At 38.9% G+C, this 20,610-nt stretch overlaps 1 protein-coding gene across 2 annotated transcripts in view; it reads left to right on the top strand.

Annotated features, from left to right (window-relative positions):
* Positions 1-20,610, top strand: part of Cpq (carboxypeptidase Q) — a 476,655-nt gene that overhangs the window by 202,298 nt on the left and 253,747 nt on the right. For both annotated transcript variants that reach the window (XM_045144672.1, XM_045144671.1), the window contains exon 4: positions 10,373-10,580. In XM_045144672.1, the coding sequence (XP_045000607.1) occupies positions 10,373-10,580 (208 nt within the window). The remainder of the gene's footprint in view (positions 1-10,372; positions 10,581-20,610) is intronic.

Raw genomic sequence — 20,610 nt, forward strand, 5'->3', positions numbered from 1 at the left:
ATACTGGGGAGGAAATTGTGCTTTACTCAGTGTACTGACTCCAGCGCTAATCTCATCCAGATTGACCAAATGTTGAGTACTTTTGCCCCAGTCAAGATGACACACAAAATGTACCACCACGGTGGCTTATAAGAACAGGAGTTCATCTCCCATTCTTCATAGTAAATCGCAGGGAGTGATGTAAGAGTCTGGGGTACACTCTTCTTCTACTTCTACTTCTACATGCATGCTTTCATCCTTATGCCGGATAATGTGCACACAAAGACTGCTACGGTTTCTTCAGGCTTTCATTTTTGTTCTAAGCAGAGAAGAAACAGAAAGGACAGAAAGGTGGAAATACTTTCTACTCTGAGATTACTCCCCAAACGTTTATATGTGAGCACCAATCTGCTTCTTGGACACCTCGGTCTCCATCTCACTGTGTGAACTACATCACAGGACCAATTGCTGCAAAGGGCCAATCCAAGGAAAATCTAGTGAATGGATTATTAGCTATTAAGTCTTTTTGAACAGAAGGGTGAAGAAGAAAGGATTTGGGAATAATTTTTTATGAATTACATTAGAGCTATTTACCACAAACTCTAACCAAGTAGAATTGGAGTATAGCATTGTCCATCTTAAAAAACTGGCTTTTTTTTTTTACAGTAAGTTTTAATTAGCTATGCATATCTCATTCTTTCTATGCACTGTTACATTTATTTACTTATAGAGCTAGGAATTTATTTCCAGACTTTTCACATTCTCAGTAAGTGCTGTACCACTGAAATACATCCCCAGCATGTGATTTTGATTCTCTGAAAAATACCTTTTTAAGCCAGGCATGGTGGTGCACATCTTTAATCCCAGTACTCAGGAGATGAGGTAGAAGGATTGCTGTGAGTTCAAGGCCACCCTCACAGTTACTCCCAGGTCAGCCTGGACTAGAACAAGACCCCACTTCAAAAATCTAATAATAATAATAATAATAATAATAATAATAATAATACCTTTTCATTTTTTTAAAAAAGTTAATGTCATTCTCCCCATTTGGTTTTTGAGGTAAAGTCTCATTCTAGCACAGGTGGAACTGGAATTCCTTATGTATTCTCAGGGTGGCCTCAAACTCACAGCTATCCTCCCACCTCTGTCTCTGGAGTGCTGGGATTAAAGGAGTGCAACACTATGCTTGACAATAATTTAACTCTTTTCAGGCAAGCACTTTAACTGCTGAACCATTTCTCCTGCCCCAATTCTATTTATTAGTTACATACTTTGATGATTTGTCTTTGTCTTTAAACTTTTTATGAGACAATGCTCTTTTGTTAAAATATTTTTTTTTTTGCTTTTTTGGTTCATTTTTATTTATTTGAGAGTGACAGAAAGAGAGGGAGAGAAAGAGGCAAATAGAGAGAGAGAGAGAGAGAGAATGGGTGCACCAGGGCTTCCAGCCACTGCAAACGAACTCTAGACATGTGCGCCTGCTTGTACATCTGGCTAACGTGGGTCCTGGTCCTGGGAAATCAAGCTTCGAACTGGGGTCCTTAGGCATCACAGGAAAGTGCTTAACACTAAGCCATCTCTCCAGCCCTGTTAAAATAGCTTTTATTCCTTATTCTTTGGATGTATTTCATTATTAAATACATTCAGCACATATGCATTTGTTGAATAGGGATGCAACTATAAAAAAAAACTTAAAATGTTGTAGAGCCTATATATTCTTGCCATATAAAAAGAAGAGTTAGGGCTTGAGAGATGTCTTAGCAGTTAAGGCACATGCCTGCAAAGCCTAAGGACCCAGGTTTGATTCCCCAGTACCCACGTAAGCCAGATGCACAAGGTGGCACATATATCTGGAATTAGTTTGCAGTGGTGGGAGGCCCTGGCATTCCCATTCTCTATCTGCCTCTCTTTCTCAAATAAATAAATAAATAAAATATTTTTTAAAAAAAAAATAAAAATTAGGCATGGCCTTTATTTTTGTAAGCTGATTTTAATATTTGATGTTTAAATATTTGGATACCATATAATGCACCAAGGACTAGCTAGAGGCAGAGGTGGAGAGTGACCCAGGGTCATAAAGGGAAGTGAGGTTGTAACTCTGTCCAGATGGTATACAGAAAGCTTTGCAGAGGAAAGGTCATTTAGTTGATCCTTGAGTCACATGTCCATGAGAATGGATTGTTCAGTGACAGTGGAGTGTGTTGAGCTTCTAGGCTGGTAAGGTGGAAGCAAAAGCATGTTCCTTTAAGATGTAAGATATGTATGTCTGTTGAGTGTGAGGAGTGTCATGCACTAGGAAACAAAACAAAGCATGGACAAATTATAAAAGATTTTATATACAACACAGGTTTAGGACTTCCTAGGAAAGGAGTCAGTGGCTGAGTGGCAAATACTGTTAGCATTATTTTAATGACCTGTGTTGAGAGGTATCAAGCTATATTCCTCTGTTTGTCCTCTCAAAGGGAAGAGTTAACTTCTTCACAAAGCCTATTTCTCAGATAAGTCTATGAGATAATAAAAGCATATGTAGAGAAAGTGCCATGAGTCAAACATTCTTTTTAGTTCTACTTTTTCTCAAAGCTTATGATAGACTCACATGCATTATAAATCCCCTACATGGGGAAATAGCATCAATGAATCTTTCTTTTCCACCTTATAAGCTTTCTTATTATTTTGTGAACCATACATTCAAAACCCATTTGTGAAGTTTTTCTTTAAATACTTAAACTGTTGCTTTGTTTTAGTCATATTTTCCTCAAGTCAAGGGAAAAAAAATAGAAATTACTCTTACTTTTTGAGTTTCACTAAAGAGTAGATTTTGAAATTTTCAAATGCCTTTATTTGAATGTAGCCAAAAGGCCAAGAAGTAATTTAAACCTTGCTTCAATCCCAATAATGCATGCCATGAACTGTATGTTTGGTGCCTTTCTAGCACGAGGACATTGGAGCTCCAGGTAATGTGAGAGACATAATTAAATGGAGTATGATGAAAACTTGGCATATTTCTAAACAAAAAGAAAACGATTTTGGCTAACATGTTACAGCAGGGACTCTACATAGCCCAGACTGTCTCTTGCCTCAGCCTTCCAAGTGTTGGAATTACAGGCCCCTGTCACCTGTAGCAGTTACCTTTTCATTTCTGGGACAAATTATCCAGAAAGATTAGCTTATGAGAGGACATGGGTTTATTTCAGTTTACAGCCTCAAGAGGAAGTCGCATCATGGCAGAGAAAATAACATTTTGTCACAGTAGCAAGAGGGAAGCAATCTCAGAGTGAGTTAGCTATTACCCGGTGGGCTGGACTAATAAGCATCAACCATCAGCCCTAATATTTTGTAACTCTAAATGTTCATTGAGTGCAATTACATAAATACAACTGTTCATTAAAATGGCAAAGATTGGAAAGAGAAAACAAGGGAACGCCCCAAATGAACATGATGAAGCAAATATAAATAAGCAAAATTACTGCATAAAAACAAAATTAAGTAAAAAGCAGAAATAATGTATTTTGTGATACTGAGTTTAGGTTGCAAACTAGTATTTATGTACTATTTTCTAGCAGAAAATGTCAAAATTTTTCTTTTACATTTGTTGCACAGGCATTTACCTCTTTTTTTCTCTCAATCTTCTGTGTACTGTTGTATGTTAGAGAATAAAAGTGAAAAGTTCTTTCTATTTGCCATGGATGCTTTCACACTCCTGTGTTGATGCTGCATAGCTGTCCATTAGATGACTCAGCATCCTCACCATCCCCTTTTTCACACTCCTGTGGTGCAACTGCATGGCTGTCCATTAGATGACTCAGCACCCTCACCATCCCCTTTTTCACACTCCTGTGGTGGAGCTGCATGGCTGTCCATTAGATGACTCAGCACCCTCACCATCCCCTTTTTCACACTCCTGTGGTGCAACTGCATGGCTGTCCGTTAGATGACTCAGCACCCTCACCATCCCCTTTTTCACACTCCTGTGGTGCAACTGCATGGCTGTCCATTAGATGACTCAGCACCCTCACCATCCCCTTTTTCACACTCCTGTGGTGCAACTGCATGGCTGTCCATTAGATGACTCAGCATCCTCACCATCCCCTTTTTCACACTCCTGTGGTGGAGCTGCATGGCTGTCCATTAGATGACTCAGCATCCTCACCATCCCCTTTTTCACACTCCTGTGTTGATGCTGCATGGCTGTCCATTAGATGACTCAGCACCCTCACCATCCCCTTCCTTTCACACTCCTGTGTTGATGCTGCATGGCTGACGTTAGATGACTCAGCACCCTCACCATCCCCTTCCTTTCACACTCCTGTGGTGCTGCTGCATTGCTTTTTCAGATGAAGCTGCCTCTCTGTAACCCTGTGTTTGTAACAGTCTCCTTCTGAGGTCTGCAGAAACACTTAAGATATTAAACCTGTCAGTTGAATTTTGTTCATGAGGAATCTGCCATTCATGTGGAATAAAATTCAAGAATTTGCATTCCTCCTGACTCTCTTTTGCTATTTCAACTGTAGTAGTTAGAGGTGCAATGTATTCCCACTTTCTGTCTTTTGGATAGGATTAGGGGAGTTGATAAATTATGTTACAGAAACTTTTTTGCTTTTGTATAGTTGACAATACAGTTAACATCTAAAATGAATTTATCTTACTATTGTCAATGACAGCATAAACGACTGAAAAGAATTTACTTTTAAGGTGCTAGATCTAAAAAAAAGTCAATTGTATTTTTTCCAAGAAAATTACTTTTAATTTGATTTTTTAAAGCCAAACAATCCTTTCTAATAAGACAGGAAAGTGCTCCTTTCATGTTTCTAACAAAGAACATTAAAAAACTTAAAACTCTCAAAATCAAAAGATTGGCTTCAAAAGCTTATAGTTCTCATATCCATTTCCACAGTCTACCTCCTCAGAAAATAGTCCAAAGCTTCACAGCATAAGTAATTATTTTATCCAATGTATCACTCACATCTGCAAACCCCCAACACATGTCTCATAGATGCATAATTTTCCTCTTGTTTAACATTTAACATGTAAGCAGACCACACTTTAAAGGAATGATTTGAGGCAGATACATTTTGAACTACCCAGAGATATAAATTGCCAGGTATCTTTGATAAGGATCTAGTCAGAACTGATTAGCATTAAAGGCACTAGACTGGTGTATGGTAATCAGATGGGAAAGTGCAAACTTAGTTGTTTAAGTATAAAATGTATTTTATGTACATAAAAGGAAACATTCAGCTCACTTCAACTTATGTCACTTTTACAAGATATACAAGAGATGCAATGAAATTTGAGGAAATGGCTTATGGTTTTCAAATTTCATTTTTTACAAATTCATTTCATATTTTGTGTATACTATCATACACCACATAATTTAGGTCTATTAGAACATGTTACCATAGAGCTATCCATCTGTTAAATGAGAATGATACCAAAAATATCTCCTTACAAATACGGAACTATGAGACACCCTGGTCTTAGGACTTTAGTTTTTATGAATAAAAGTTTTATTCAGGGCTAGAGAGATGGCTTAGCAGTTAAGGCACTTGCCTGAGAAACCTAAGAACTCATGTCATTCCTTCTTACTGCTGAGTAGAATTCCACTGTATAGATAAACCACATCTTGGTTATCCATTCATCCAAGGATGAGCACCTGGGTTGATTCTAGTTTTTAGCTATTATGAATAGAGCAGCTATGAACATGGTTGAGCAAATATCTCTAAACTGAGATGTGAAGCTTTTAAGGTAAATGCCCAGTAAGGGAATAACAGGATCTGTTGGTACCTCTACAGTCATCCTTTTCAGGAGTCTTCATATTGATTTCCACAGTGGTTGTACCAGCTTACATTCCCCAAAACAGTGAATGAGTAGTCCTATTTCCCCATAGTCTCACCAACATTTGTTTTAATTTGATTTCTTAATGTTTGCTATTCTTACTGGGGTAAAGTGGAATCTCATAGTTGTTTTAATTTTCATTTTCCTAATGGTTTGGGACATTGAACATTTCCTTATGTGTTATGTGTTATCCATTTGTACTTCTTCCTCTGTTTAATTTTCTGCCCTAATTTTGGGTTGGGTTGTTTAATTTTTTTGTTTAGTTTTTTTAATTTTTGTAGATTTGTAGGTTCCTGTCAGTGGTATGGCTTGCAAAGATTTTTAATTTTTTCAAAGAAACAGCTCTTTCTTTCATTGATTTAAGGCTGTGGTAGTTTGAATGTATGTTCCCCGTAGACTCGGGTATTAAAAATTAAACTTGTAACTCAGATCTCTAGCCACCTGGCTGGAGCAGGTGTCACTGGGGACAGATTTTTGAGTCAAGTCCTAATATATTGCTGGGGGCAGATCTGAATTCTAGCCCAAAGGTATAGAGATCAGTGTGAGCTTTGGTAGGGTATCAGCTACTTGTTGTTTTTTTGTATTCACCATCTGTTGAGTTGAACATGTTTTGTTCTTTATATATGTTACTCGGTATTATTCTGGTATTACTGATATATTTTTGGATGCTAAACTAACTGAATTTCTGGTATAAGTTTCATTTGGCTTTATTGCTTAATTCTTTTTTTTTTTTTTTTTTTCAAGGTAGGGTCTCACTCTAGCCCAGGCTGACTTGGAATTCATTATGGAGTCTCAAGGTGGCCTCAAACTGACAGCAATCCTCCTACCTCTGCCTCCCAAGTGCTGGGATTAAAGGCATGCGCCACCACACCCAATGCTTTATTCTTTTGTATATTGCTGAATTCACCTTTCTAGTATGTTGTTGATGATTTTAGATTAATATTCATGAGGGATACTGATTTATTATTTTTTATTTTTGAAACCTTTTTCTGATTTGATGATAAAAGTAATAATACCTTCATTGGAATAATTCCCTCCTCTTCTATTTTAAGAACAATTTATGAAGAATTGATTTTAAACTTTAAATTTTCTTACTTTGATTTTTTATGCCTTCTTTTTCAGTTTACATTTCGCTGCTATTAACTTGCAGATAGAGCTTGTAAATAGAGGCTGGAAGGTGATATGTATGCCGATTAGTCCTTATAAGACAATTTCTCTACAGTGAAAGTACAGGATTCTAGACAGAATTATTTTTCCTTGATTTTATTTGTCTTTTTTTTTCTTGTGTTCTGCTAAACAACAAAGGATGCCCCACCACTGGGAATAATGCTTAATTGCAGGCAGAAATGCCAAGGCTTTTATTTTTTAACTCGAGAACCACAGAGGAAACCTTATGGTATTATTTTCCTCCAGAGGGTTCATGGTTTATTCCCAGCTCACTGTCTTTACTTTATGAACTCTTGCTTATATCTTACTAGTACAAACTTCTTAAGAAGCATTATTTAAGAGAGCCTATTAAGAAGTATGCTGAATGTTTTAATTGAGAACTTTATTATATGAGCATATTGCAAATTGATTATATTCCCATCAATTGTGTTCTCTTTCCCACACCTCCATTCCAATGAGGGCCCTCTCAGTGGGGTTTTCAGTATTCACTGTGGGGTCATGAATGCACTAGTCAGTCTATACTAAAATTTTCTTGAGTAAGAGTCTGAGAACAAAGAGTATGTGTTGGTTCCCAGACATCATATAACGTCTTCCTACATGTTGCAAGGTAATTTTCAAATTCATTAATCAGTCTCAACTCAGCAGAAAAAATAGCAAGGAAGAAATAATAACTGACATTTACAAAGTAATTGCAATATGTAGAACACTGTCTTAAATACATTATATATACTGTTTCTTTTATTCCTCATAGGAGTATTATGAGGTAATATTACTATTATTCTCCACCTTATAGATGAAATAAAAGAACTAATCTGAGTTGTGTGGATGCCATGCAAGTATACAGTTGTGGGAACCAGAATTTGCCCTAGGTTATGCAACTCCAGAGCTTGAGTGAGGACTTGGTGTGATCATGAGCCTTTCAGAGCTGTCCTTCAGATTGAGGTGTTCATGTTCCAAGGCTTGTTTATCATATATCTCTTTTTATGGATAATACTATTTACAGAAGACATTTAAGAAATGCCCACAGAGAATATACCCAAAGTAGTAATGACATACGACTGCACAGTCTCTGCAAGTATGTTATGATAAGCAAATGAGTAACCAAAGTCTTTAGCATCTATGGAATATGAATATTGAATGCTTTGTTCCTGTGGAAGTTACCTACTTGTAGAAATTAATTGTACCTAAAAATAACTCATTGAATAGTAAAATTATTATTACCACCTTGTATAGAGGAAGCTCCAGAAAAAAGATGTGGATAACTTGCTGAAATCTTATTAACAATAAGTAACACAGCCCTAATTTGAATCCAGGTAAACTCTGTTCTTAACCATTTTGCTATGCCCTTTCTCTAAGTAAATGATTTCCTACAATATGGTTACAAAAATAGTCATTCTACAAATGTAGTTACAGATAAAGCTGGAAAATTATGTTCAGACATGTAACTGAAACCCTTTCTCTGTAAGAGAAGCACTGAACTATCACCTGTAAGAGAGAAATGTGTCCTGGATAAATGAAGGGGATGGACTGTACTAAAATTTGATCAACCTGAGACAAATATAGAAATAGGGAAAGAAAATTTAACTTTAAGAGGGGGACTTTTATCTTCTGTTTTGACAGAAAATAGGAATTGGTTGATGGGTTGTGTTTTGCTGAGATTCTTTGGTCATGGTCTGAGATGAGATGTTTGGAAATCCCTGAAGCTGTACCCAAGGACTAAAAAGTTTGTACAACTTTAGGAATTAAATTAGATAAACTTTAAAAAAAAAACAGATATGGAGGTTGAATCAAGAGCAAATTAATGAATTGTACTCATAAATATTTTTATCATTGTAATTTTAGTATAGGTACTACCAAAGCAAGTAATATAAAGATGTTTAGGAATGTAAAAAGCATATAGAAATTACCAAGAAAAGTTTGGCAAGTTAGTCAGAATATTTATTGCTGTGACAAATACCTAAAAGAAACAGTTTAAGAAGAAAATAAATTAAAGATTTATTTTGGCTCATTATTTCAGTCCAAGATTGGCTGTTCCCACCACTTTGGACTTCAGAGAAAACATCATGGTGGAGCCAACATGTGACAGAGATTACTGAGCTCATGGTGGTCAAATACAAGAAAGATGGCTGGAGGGATGGCTTAGCAGTTAAGGCGTTTGCATGCAAAAAGCCAAAGGGCACAGGTTTCATTCCTCAGGACCCACGTTAGCCAGATGCACTAGGGGGTGCTTGCGGCTGGAATTCGTTTGCAATGGGTGGAGGCCCTGGTGTGCTCATTCTGTCTCCCTCTCTCTCTGTCCCTCTTTCTCTGTCAAATAAATGAATAATTTTTTTAAAAAAAAAAGAGTGCAAGATACAGAGAGAGATGGGAGAAAAAGAGAAATTAACAATCAAAATAATTTATCACAACTCCATCTCAAGTTGGCACTGAATCATATCTCCTTAGGTCATTATCTCCAAATAAAGGCAAAAGGTTTATAGATTATTTCTAACACAATAGAAATGTCCTACATATATCTGAAAGTACACTAATTCCTTACTCAAACTTTCAGTATTCCTAAAAAGCCCAAGCTTAAGGTCTCCTCTGAAATCAAGATAAACTCTTATATGTGATTGCCTATTAAAAAAAAAATCAGAAAGCATACCTCCTCCTCCTCGAAGACTCATGAAACATCACAGAAGTAGCAGAAGGAATATGAGGTCTAGAGGAACTGGCAGAAGGGTTGCAGAGCTATGGGACAGTCTTATGGAATGCCATAGCCATTGTACTCATGAGCTGTAGTTATGCATGCTCCTATAAAGAGCCCCTTACCCATGCTTCTGTAAGAAACCTTAGTAAAACAGTTGGACAAACACACACACACACACACACGCACGCACGCACGCACGCACACGCACACACACACATACACACACACCTTAAAGTAAAAGCGAGACTAATTGGAAAGAGGAAGGGATCAGAGGGAGTAGAAGGGTGACAAGAGTATGAAGATAATCAAAATACATTATATATAGGAAAATGTCATAATAGAACCCATTATTACTTATAATTAATATATGTAAACTCTTGATGGATTTCAGGGCTCCTGTGTCTCTTGCACACATATACTTACTACTCAGTAGTGAAGGTACCATTAGCTTTCAAAATTTGTGCCAATTTGCAAAGAATTATCCAAAATACCAAAGTTCAATGCAATGTTTTCAATGAAATAATTACTAAAGTGAAGTTTCTAAAGTTTAATGAAAAATTGAAAATTAGATTCATATAAAAATAAATGTTCCTATTTCCCATATGCAGTGATCAAGGAAGTCAAATGTCAATATATAGGGGCTTTTTTATTTTTTTTATCTGTCTTCACTTCCAAGGTAATCTGGTGATTTCTTTTCTCAAGTCCTCATACAGGTTTTCAGGAATATCAGGATGGTGTGCCCAAGATCCCAACAGCTTGTATTACAGTGGAAGATGCAGAAATGATAGCCAGAATGGCTTCTCGTGGAAACAGAATTGTCATTCACTTAAAGATGGATGCAAAGAACTACCCAGATACCAGTTCCTTCAACACTGTAGCAGAGATCACTGGGAGCAAGTATCCAGAACAGGTAGGTGAATGAGGAGGATGGGCTACCTGGGAACAAGGCTTTCTGGTCAAGTGTCCATTTTCAGAAATAGTTTCAGAAAGAGAGAATGTGTATTATGGAGATGGTCCTCATACACTTACTAATGACAGAAGCATGTATTTTTTCCATGATTAGTTTCACTGTACTGAAAAAGAGCAAGACCGATTGAAGGGCAGAGTGGTACCCACTGTGGGGAAATTCCACTTCTGAGCAGTTGAGAATGGGATTTGTACAGATGCGCTGTACTTATTCCATTTGGAGTCAGCTTAGCCTAGGAAATCATACCAGAAGTTAACACTTAATTATACTTGTGTGAATTGTTTCACATAATAAATTCAAAACCCACTGATGTAGAATCTATTTTCTTCATTTTACAAGCAAGGAAACTAGCCTAGAGAAGAAGCTAGCTTGCCCGCAACCACACAGCAAGTAAGCTGGGAAAGGATTCAAGCCCAGAGAACCGTAAATGCTAGCCCACAGTTTCCGTGCAGCTTCCAGATGCCATGTCTGATTAAAATGCTCTTAGAGGCAGATCTGTACTAGCCAAATAATAAATAAATTTAGTCAGATATTTATTCTCTAAGTTTTAAGGAACTTATCTGCAAAGACATGGACATGTCACCAGCCTACACAAAGGCACATAACACTAAAAGAGGTGCTGTGAGTACTGGATGAGACAGTGCCCAGCAAATGACCAGGACATGTTTGGTACATCATAGGCACTCATTGAATTTATACTTACTGCAGGTAACATAAAGCATATAAAAACAGTTTTGTAAGCTTTCTTGTATAAATCTTCTTTATTAGCTGCAATTGGAATTCTGAAAATATAACTTGTTGAATTATTCAGGAATTTCAGATTTGGAGTAGTTTTCCATGTGTATGCGTATGGTAGGTATGTGTTGCAGTCAGGTTCACATTGCTGGTAGAGATCACCCAACCAAGAGCAACTTGTGCGGAAAAAAGAGGCTTTTTTTGCTTATAAGCTTGAGGGGAAAGCTCAATGATGACAGGGAAAATGATGGCATGAGCAGAGGGTGGACATCACCCCCTGGCCAACATCAGGCCCACAATAGGAACAGGAGAGTGCCAAACACTGACAAGGGGAAACTGGCTATAACACCCATAAGCCCACTCCCAACAGTACACTCCCTCCAGTGGGCTTTAATTCCCAAATCTCCATCAGCTGGGAACCAAGCATTCAGAACACCTAAGGTTCATGGGGGACACCTGAATCAAACCACCACAGTATGCATGTCCTTGTGTGTGCATATGCTTATGTATGTAGGTGCATGTGTGAAGACCAGCAATCAACATTGAGTGTCTTTCTCAAATCACTCCCCGCATTATTTTCTGAGACAGGGTCTCTCACTGAACCTGGTGCTCACTCATTCAGCTAGACTAACTAACCAGAAATCCCCAGAGATCTTCCTGCCTCTGTCTTAACAGAATGGAAAACATGGGTTTCTATGGATACAAAGTCAAATCTTCAAGTTTATTTGGCAAGCACTTTAACTTTGGAGCCATCTCCCCAGCCCTAGATTTTATATCTCTTGAAGTATTAGTAGGGTGAATGTAAGAGCAAGCTGTGATGTTTGGTGATGGAGAAATAAAACTTCCACACTGGGTCCTGATGCAGCACTTCTGTGCTACAGTGAACATTGGTTTCAACTTCAGGATCCTTTTCTTGCTTCCCAGATCATCTGATTACAAATTGAGTCACCATTAACCATGAGATTGTGGCCATAGGAATAAGGTAAAGCAGCAGGCCACAGGAAGTTGGGTGGCCATAGAGAAACTATGATTTCAAATGGTGAAAAAAGAAAAAGCAAGTTCATTTTGTTGCCCCTTTGGGTAACTGATAACTGCAGAAGAGCCAAGATCCTGTGCCTCAGGAATTGAATGAATAGTTCTTATTGGGGTGTTAAGATTAGATGCTATCAATTTTCTGGGCAAGCAGGTGGGCAAGCTATGTCCGTGAGGGCATTATTGAGATTCTCAGTTTGGAGCCACCAGGTTGTCAGGGTCAGAGAGTGAGGCACTTCGGCAGAGTTCTTGAGAGATGGAAGGTTGACATGCTGCTGGTGTTGACAGCTTCCTGAAGGCTGCAAAGGTCTTCTGTTTAGACTTCTGGAGTCTTTTTATGTCAGCAATCAATTACAATTTCAAAATATACAGTTCAATGAGTTTTGAAAATGTGTACAGTAACTACCATTGCAATTATCATAGAGAATGTTTTTATGGTCACAAAGCTTCCCTTGGGCCCTTTTGAAATCCATCTCTTTATCTGCCCACCTCTCCACTGGTAACCAGTGACATTCTATTTCCACCTCTGGCTTTATCACTTCTCAAATTTCATAGATAAGTGAAATTACATAATTTTCCATCTGGCTTCTTCCACTCAATATAATACGTGTTTTCCTATGTGTGTGTATGGTATGCTCACATGTTCCTGTGTATGAGTATGGGTGTACCTGTTTTTCTCACTGATCACCATGCTGTCACCAGGCTAGCATGCATGCGACCTTGGGACATTCCTGTCTCTGCTTCCCTTCCCTGGGCATGCCCTGAGATTCCAGATGCTAGCACCATGACGTCCAGCTGTATGTACGGTCCGGAGAACCCAAGTACTCATACTTGTTCAGCAAGGGCTTCATCCACTGAGCCATTATACTGTCCCCAGTGCAATACTTTTGAAATTTATACATGTTATTATATCATTATTGTTTCTTCCTTTATGTCACTGAATAGTATTTCCATGTGTGGATTCACCACAAGTTGCTCATCCTTTCAGCAAACGGCAAACATATGGTCATGTCTAGCCTTTGACTATGATAAAAAAAAACTGCCTATGGATATTCTGCAGACTTATGCTTTCATTCCTCTTGCATAAGTACCTCATGTGGTGGTGGACACTAGGCTGTTCTGACTTCCTGGTCTCTGTCAGTCTGCTTCACCCTGAGTGTTCTCCAGAACTCCAGAGCACTGTTTCCTGATGCAAGGATGGATGCTTTCAGGAAGCTCTCAGGATTAAAGAAAACATGTTCACATCTGCCATGGTATTGCCTAGCGTCCCGGGAGTTGGTCCGAAGAATATTGTAACTAATATGTAAAAAGAAGGAGATTGGTGGAAGTTCTCCCACAAAGCAGTAAGTGCTACTTCCACAGAAGGAATACAAATGAGCACAGTTTAATTAAGTCCATATGGTTCTATTTGGGGAGGAATGTTCCCTATAACTTGCTTGGAACCACAAGGGATATATAGATTTCAGATGAGTAACAAGTGTGTAGCCCCTGCTTTAGGTGGTTGATTCATGAACTCTATCCATCTTACTTGGCTTTTCCGGGAAATCTCAGGTGTCTCTCCTCGATCCCAGTGTTCCATGCCACAGTTAGGGTCAGTTCTCTCTTGGGAAATAACTTGAGAGTTGGCACTGTGTTTACTTTTATTCACTTATTTATTTTCATCTCATTTTCTTTAATTCCTTCCCTGGAACTTGGCATACATTTGATTATCCATCCATATTTTGTTTTACTAAACAAAATAAAGTAAGTAAAAAGGGAAATAGAGAATTTTCTTGATCTTGATCTTCTATAGAAGATTTCTTGCCCATTGATTGTACCCGTTTACCTGCATTCAGGAATATTCAGAGAATCCAGTATGTAGCTCATGTCCAACCTGGACACATTCCTCATTCCTTGCCTCATATTTGTGTGTGTGTGTGTGTGTGTGTGTGTGTGTGTGTGTGTGTGTAATAAGCCATGTCTTACTGACACCACAGTTACAGAGCTTCAAGGTATCTTTCAATTCCTCCTCTTCACCACTGTCTTTCAGAAGACAGAGGAAAAGACATGAGAGGAAGTATTTTTATGGCCAGCCAGATGGGAGGCAGTCATATGAAGAGGCAGTTAGGTTACCACTTACAAATGAACAGAAAATGGCAATGAAGAACGCAGGTAGAAAAAAAGGCCCACTAAGAAGCATTCTTTGATAGGCTAGAGAGAGATTTCCACTCTCCTGAACTCTGGCAATCCTTTTGAAAAATCATTCCACTTCATTTTTTTTATTAACACAAATGCTAATAATGGCATAAAGACTGGTTTTCAGCCAAGTGTGATGGTGTGTGCCTTTAATCTCAGCACTCAGGTAGGAAAATCACCATGAGTTTGAGGCCAGCTTGGGACTACAGAGTGAGTTCCAGGTCAACCTGGGCCTTAGTGAGACCCTACCTCAAAACAATCAAATAAACCAACAAAAACTTGTTTCCTGGGCTGGAGAGATGGCTTAGCGGTTAAGCGCTTGCCTGTGAAGCCTAAGGACCCTGGTTTGAGGCTTGTTTCCCCAGGACCCACGTTAGCCAGATGCACAAGGGGGCGCACACATCTGGAGTTCCTTTGCAGTGGCAGGAGGCTCTGGCGCACCCATTCTCTCTCTCCCTCTCTCTCTCTCTCTCTCTTTCTCTGCCTCTTTCTCTCTCTGTCACTTTCAAAAAATAAGTAAAAATAAATAAATTTCTTTCCCCAGATGCATCCTTGTTACTTTGCTATAGAATCATGGCTAAATAACACTCAATAAATTATTCAAGGTAGAAATTGTCTATAAAAAAATTCTACCTTGAAATGATCATTATTTGTTCTCCAGGTTGTGCATGTGGGGGTGACATAATGGTATGTGGAGGGAAAGAGGGCAAACTAACACTAAGAAGTGTGGATTATGGGAGCTTTCTCATAAGATGAAGCAGCATGGCCTCATACATCTTGTATGTGTGCACGAAACCATCACAAAAGTAAGCAGCGTATATATAAGGAATCCTTCTGCTTTATCCCAACATATGCCATGGAAAAATGCAGTGAATTTCTGCTCTGGAAAAAATTATGTATAGTGGATGTAGTGTTAACACATTTCCAAACCCTATTGGATAGAGAACACTCAACTCCTGCCAAAGGAGATATCCAGAGACACAGAGGCTCCCAAGACCTCATCACTGCAGTAGTCCTAAAACAAACCCAATATGGCTCAGGGAAATTTGTGGAAGAGGGGGGCAAAAAGATTGTCAGAGCCACATGTTGGGATATTATGCACAGAGACATTGCCTCTTACCCATAACTGCATAATGCATGACCCACATTCCCCAATGAAGAGGGTCCCTGCAGAAGGGGGAGGACAGGGAGGAGGCTAATCATAGTACCAACATGGTTGCATACATGTTGTGTACATAACTAATAATAAATAAAATAAAATAAAAACTCGAGGGCTGGAGGGATGGCTCAGCAGTTAAGTCATTTGCTTGCAAAGCCAAAGGACCCAGGTTCGATTCTCCAGGACCCACGTTAGCCAGATGCACAAGGGGGTTCATATGTCTGGAGTTCCTTTGCAGTGGCTGGAGTCCCTGACTCTCCATTTCTTTCTCTCTCTCCCTCTTTCTCTGTCAAATAAATAAGTTAAAATTAGAAAATAAAAATAAAAACTCAAGCCAGGCATGTTGGTGCACACCTTTGGTCCCAGCAGTAGGGAGGCAGAGGTAGGAGGATAGCCATGAGTTTGAGGCCACCCTCAGAATACAGAGTGAATTCCAGGTCACCCTGGGCTAGAGTGAGACACTACCTCAAAACAAACAAAAAAAAAAAAAAAAAAAAACTACTCCACAATCCATAATCCTGGGAAGAATTACCACGGATTTTTCTAAATATAAATACTGGGCTTCAATATATGAAAATAGGAGCATAGGGATCTTACACATAAGTCCTATCCACAGTGGCATATTTTGGCTGTTCCAAGACTGGAATTCTTGCTCTTCAATGACCTTATCAGAAGCTGGCTTCCCTGGGATTTGGGCATGTTGCTGGATTCAGCAAATTTTGAATACTTTAGGGAAAGAGCATTTTGATGGGCTGACAATCCTCTAGGAGTTCTGACATTAGCCTCTGAACACCTCTTTCAGTTTCATCAATGGAAAACTAGTGAGAAACATCATCATGAAAATTCCAATTTTTTTTTTAAACTTCATTCTCTTAATTAAGTGTGAGGCAGGGTTTCTCAGCACCGCCACTGTTGACTCACTGTTGATGCTTCTTTGTTTTTTTGGGGGGGAGCTCTGTCCTGTGAATTATTGAATGGTTAACAGCATTCCTGACCCCATTTACAAATATTACTGCCCTGTCATTTCAACTCCCCTACCTTCTCAGTTCTTGATCACCAAAAATGTCTCCAGACAAATGTCCCTATGGACAAAAATCACCTGAGATTGAGAATCATTGAAATAGAGTAATAGAAAGAAGATGGCTGGAGAGTTTTATAAGGACTTTTTCTCATTTTATTTTTTGCTATAAACAAAGAGACAGTAGATCACTTTCTTGTTTTATTTATTTTTTTTTTGTAGGGGGGTATGCATGAGAGTACATGTGTATGTACGTGCATGCACGTGGAGACCAGAGGCTGATATTGGGTATCTTCCTCAGTAGCTCCACACATCACCATCTTTACCATCATTTCGAGCCAGTCTCTCAGTGATCCTGGAACTCACTGATTCAGCTAGACTAGCTGGCCAGCAAGTTCTAAGGATCATCCCGCCTCTGCCTCCCGGGTGTTGGGACAGGTACACAATATCACGTCTGTCTTTTCTATGGATGCTGAGGATGTGAACAGCAACTACTTTACATGCTGAGCCACCACTGAGCCATATCCTCAGCATCTTTGAGTCACTTATCTAGAAAACCCCAAAGGTTATTGCCAAGCCTAAGTTTTTATTATTTAAAGAAATGACCTGGAGATAAAATGTATCAGCAGTGGATGCTATACAATGTATCCTGCTGGACAGACTTAAGACATAGTGGAGAGCCCTTCCTAAAACTGGTGTTGGAGCAGAGCATTGTTTCTCCAAGTAGGGGTGTGAATGTGCACTTAATTCAATATTCAGATACAGGCATCAAATCTCCTAGTCAAAACATTAAACTTGCACCTGACATTTCTTAAGCCTTTAGTTTAGATTTCATGTGATAATGTGTGCTGGGCATCTTTAAGGGACAGTTTTACAGTATACCTCAAGATTTTGATCACAGAGTAACTTAGTATGAACATACCTTGAGAAATAGAAAGATAAAGTATGAGATCCAGCATATGTTATGCTAGATCTTTCACTTTTTTAATATTCCCTTTGTCCCAATTATTCATTAGTTTGGCACACGTTTATTGATTTAGTATGTGTCAAGCCCTAGGTTTAGAGCCATGGCAGGTTTTAGAAAACAAAGTCTTCAAATCCTTGTTCTTAGGCTTTGTTAGTAGGGTCTTTTACTGTAACCTTTCCTAGAGAGATTGGGGCTTATGCAAAAGCAAGCAGCTCTAAGTAGGAGGGCTGCCTCGTGAGGAGCAGACCACGTTTGTTCCAGTGACAGCGTGGGTCACTGAAGGGGTTTAGCAGTGGCTTACAATTTACTTCATTTGGGCAGGGGTCAAAGATCAGTCCAGAGATAACAGACCTTTAACTCGAAGCGTTTTCAGAAAAGTGGAAAATTCTGAAATTATTTAGCCTGAAATTGGAGAGACTTGTTAGTTTGGATGTAGGAAAGAAAACTCGGGATGCAGGCAGTTTGAGTGAGTAGGGTGTTACAGACAGAAAGAGAGACAGAGGGAAAGGAAGGAAGGAAGGAAGAGAAAGGGCATGCCAAAGTTTCTTGCCTCTTCGGACCAACTCCAGATGCATGCCCCACTTTGTGTGTGTCTAGCTTTATGTGGGTACTGGTGAAATCAAACTTGGGCCTTCAGGCTTTGCAAGCAAACATCCTTTACTACTGATCAATCTCTCCAGTTCCTAATTCCACATGTTCTTATCAAGCTTTGACTGTTTACTGGGTTTAGCAAATTTGACTTACAGCTCTTGGAGTTGCGTAGTAGAAACTGGTAACTAAACAACTTCACTGGAAGTGGAGACATGCCATCTAATGGCATAAGTGTGTGTACCTTGAGTGCCATCAGAAGGCAGGGCATCGTGTGATGAGGGTTCATTTCAGGGACACCATTCCAGCCAAGGAAGGCTTTCTGGAGATATTCAGATGTATTCAGTTTATTTCACAGCATGAGTGAAAGTTAACCATCCTAATGCTTATAGGACTTAGGTTGAGATGGACAGGATATATTCTAAGCAGAGGCAGCTATATATGAAAGCCTAAAGAGTAGTGCTAGTCCTTTACAGAATGTGATGTGATTTCCTATAATTTCCAAACTCATTTGAACGAGCCTTGTTTTTACAGAGCTATGCAGTAAAATAACCCAGAGAAAAAGGCATGGCCTGTTCCCTGTATATGTGGTTTTTTTAAAAATAAATTATTGAAAAGCTGAGCGATCCCTTTGGAAACTGCTTTACCATTGATGTTGTCAAGACCCTTGTTGAAGGAATAAATGAAGCCTGATGGGCCTGGTGGACAAACTTATTCCATACATTATTGAATAGTCAGAGGCTGGGCAGTGAGACTTTGCCCCTCATCTGAATATGTAGTCTGATGATTTGTAAATCCTTCTTAGTGAGGACGGCAGGTTATTCTGCCTGGGTGGGGGAGCCTTTTTTTTTTTTTTTTAAATCAACTTAAGCAGCTGTTTAAACTTTTATAAGCAAAGTAATTATTAAATCTTTCATGAACATACTGGTTGGAACATTTGTTCACATCTTAACCTTGGATTGGAAAGTTGGTTTTTTTTTTTTTCAAGGGGGAGGGTTAGAGTTTTAAGCTGTCAAATTCATTCTTTTCTTTCTTATTATATACTTTTTATGGCTGAGACCCAGCCATCCTAAATCATGGAAGGAAAAATACATGTGTGGCAAGCATGAGACATTTTATTGTTTATTTTTCAAATTTCTGAAATGTGCTCATAGCTGTGCATGCCTCTGGGCTCATGAAGACAGCCAATGGAAACAGCTCAAGCTAAACAGACTGCTTTCAATAGATAGCCACCCAGGTGGGCAAGGCAGACCTTGGGGATGATTCATTCCTAGTTTCAAACCATCCTGGTGAACCATAGGACATAGAAGCAGGAAGACATGAACTTTTATAGGTCTGCACACCTAACCATCTTTTAAATGAGAGAACCGCTTGAAAACACCCATCATCACACTTACAGGGCACTTACCATGTCACCATCGGTGATCTGGATGCTTCTCACACATCATCTCCTTTAACCTTTACTATGACCTGGTCAGAAAAATAAAGTTATCTTCCCATGATAACTGAAAGAAAAGCTTACAGTAATCTCAAGCTTGCCAAGCATCCGAATTGCCGACCTGCATCTGGCCAGCACAGTACCACCACTGCATGTTTTTTGCCACAACTTTCACCTATATTGTCCCCACTTAATCCCAACAGTAGAACTGATGCTACAATTTCCACTTTAAGAATGAGGGAGCTAAGATTCATTGGGGTGAAATAACCAAAGTTAGACACATACATATCTTTGAGCGGGAGATTAAAAAAACTATAAAGTGTGATTTTTTTTTCTTTAATGTGCCTTAGTTACTACCCACAGCCTTGCAATGCTATATATAGCATAGAATAAATATGTTAAGTGTGTCCAGGAACACAACCTAAAACTGAAAACATTTAAGTAATAACAATTATAATATAATGTCATCAAAGCAATGTTGGTGGTTTTAAAATGTGTTCATAAAGTTTTTGATATTTTGAAAGATGGAGCAGAATTCCATTCCCTCTACATGTGAGTTGGACTTAGTAACTTACTACTAATGAATAAAATGTGGCAGAAGTGTTGGTATGCAGTGGCCAGGGCTGGAATTTGGGAAGCAACAGGGTATAAAAATAATGTGGCTTTCTTTTTGAACTTTCTCTTGACTCCCTTACTCTGGAGAAAACCATCTGCCATGTACTGAGGGCACTCAGGCACCCTTGTGGAGAGGTCCACGTGATAAGAAATGCAGGACTCTTGCTCTCCTGAAGCATAAACTGGCTAACCAGTAAGGCGAGCTGCCTCAGTCCATCTTTCAGAAGACTCCAGCTCTGCTCAATG

The sequence above is a fragment of the Jaculus jaculus genome, chromosome 2 (assembly GCF_020740685.1).
Source record: "Jaculus jaculus isolate mJacJac1 chromosome 2, mJacJac1.mat.Y.cur, whole genome shotgun sequence".
NCBI classification, from domain to species: domain Eukaryota; kingdom Metazoa; phylum Chordata; class Mammalia; order Rodentia; family Dipodidae; genus Jaculus; species Jaculus jaculus.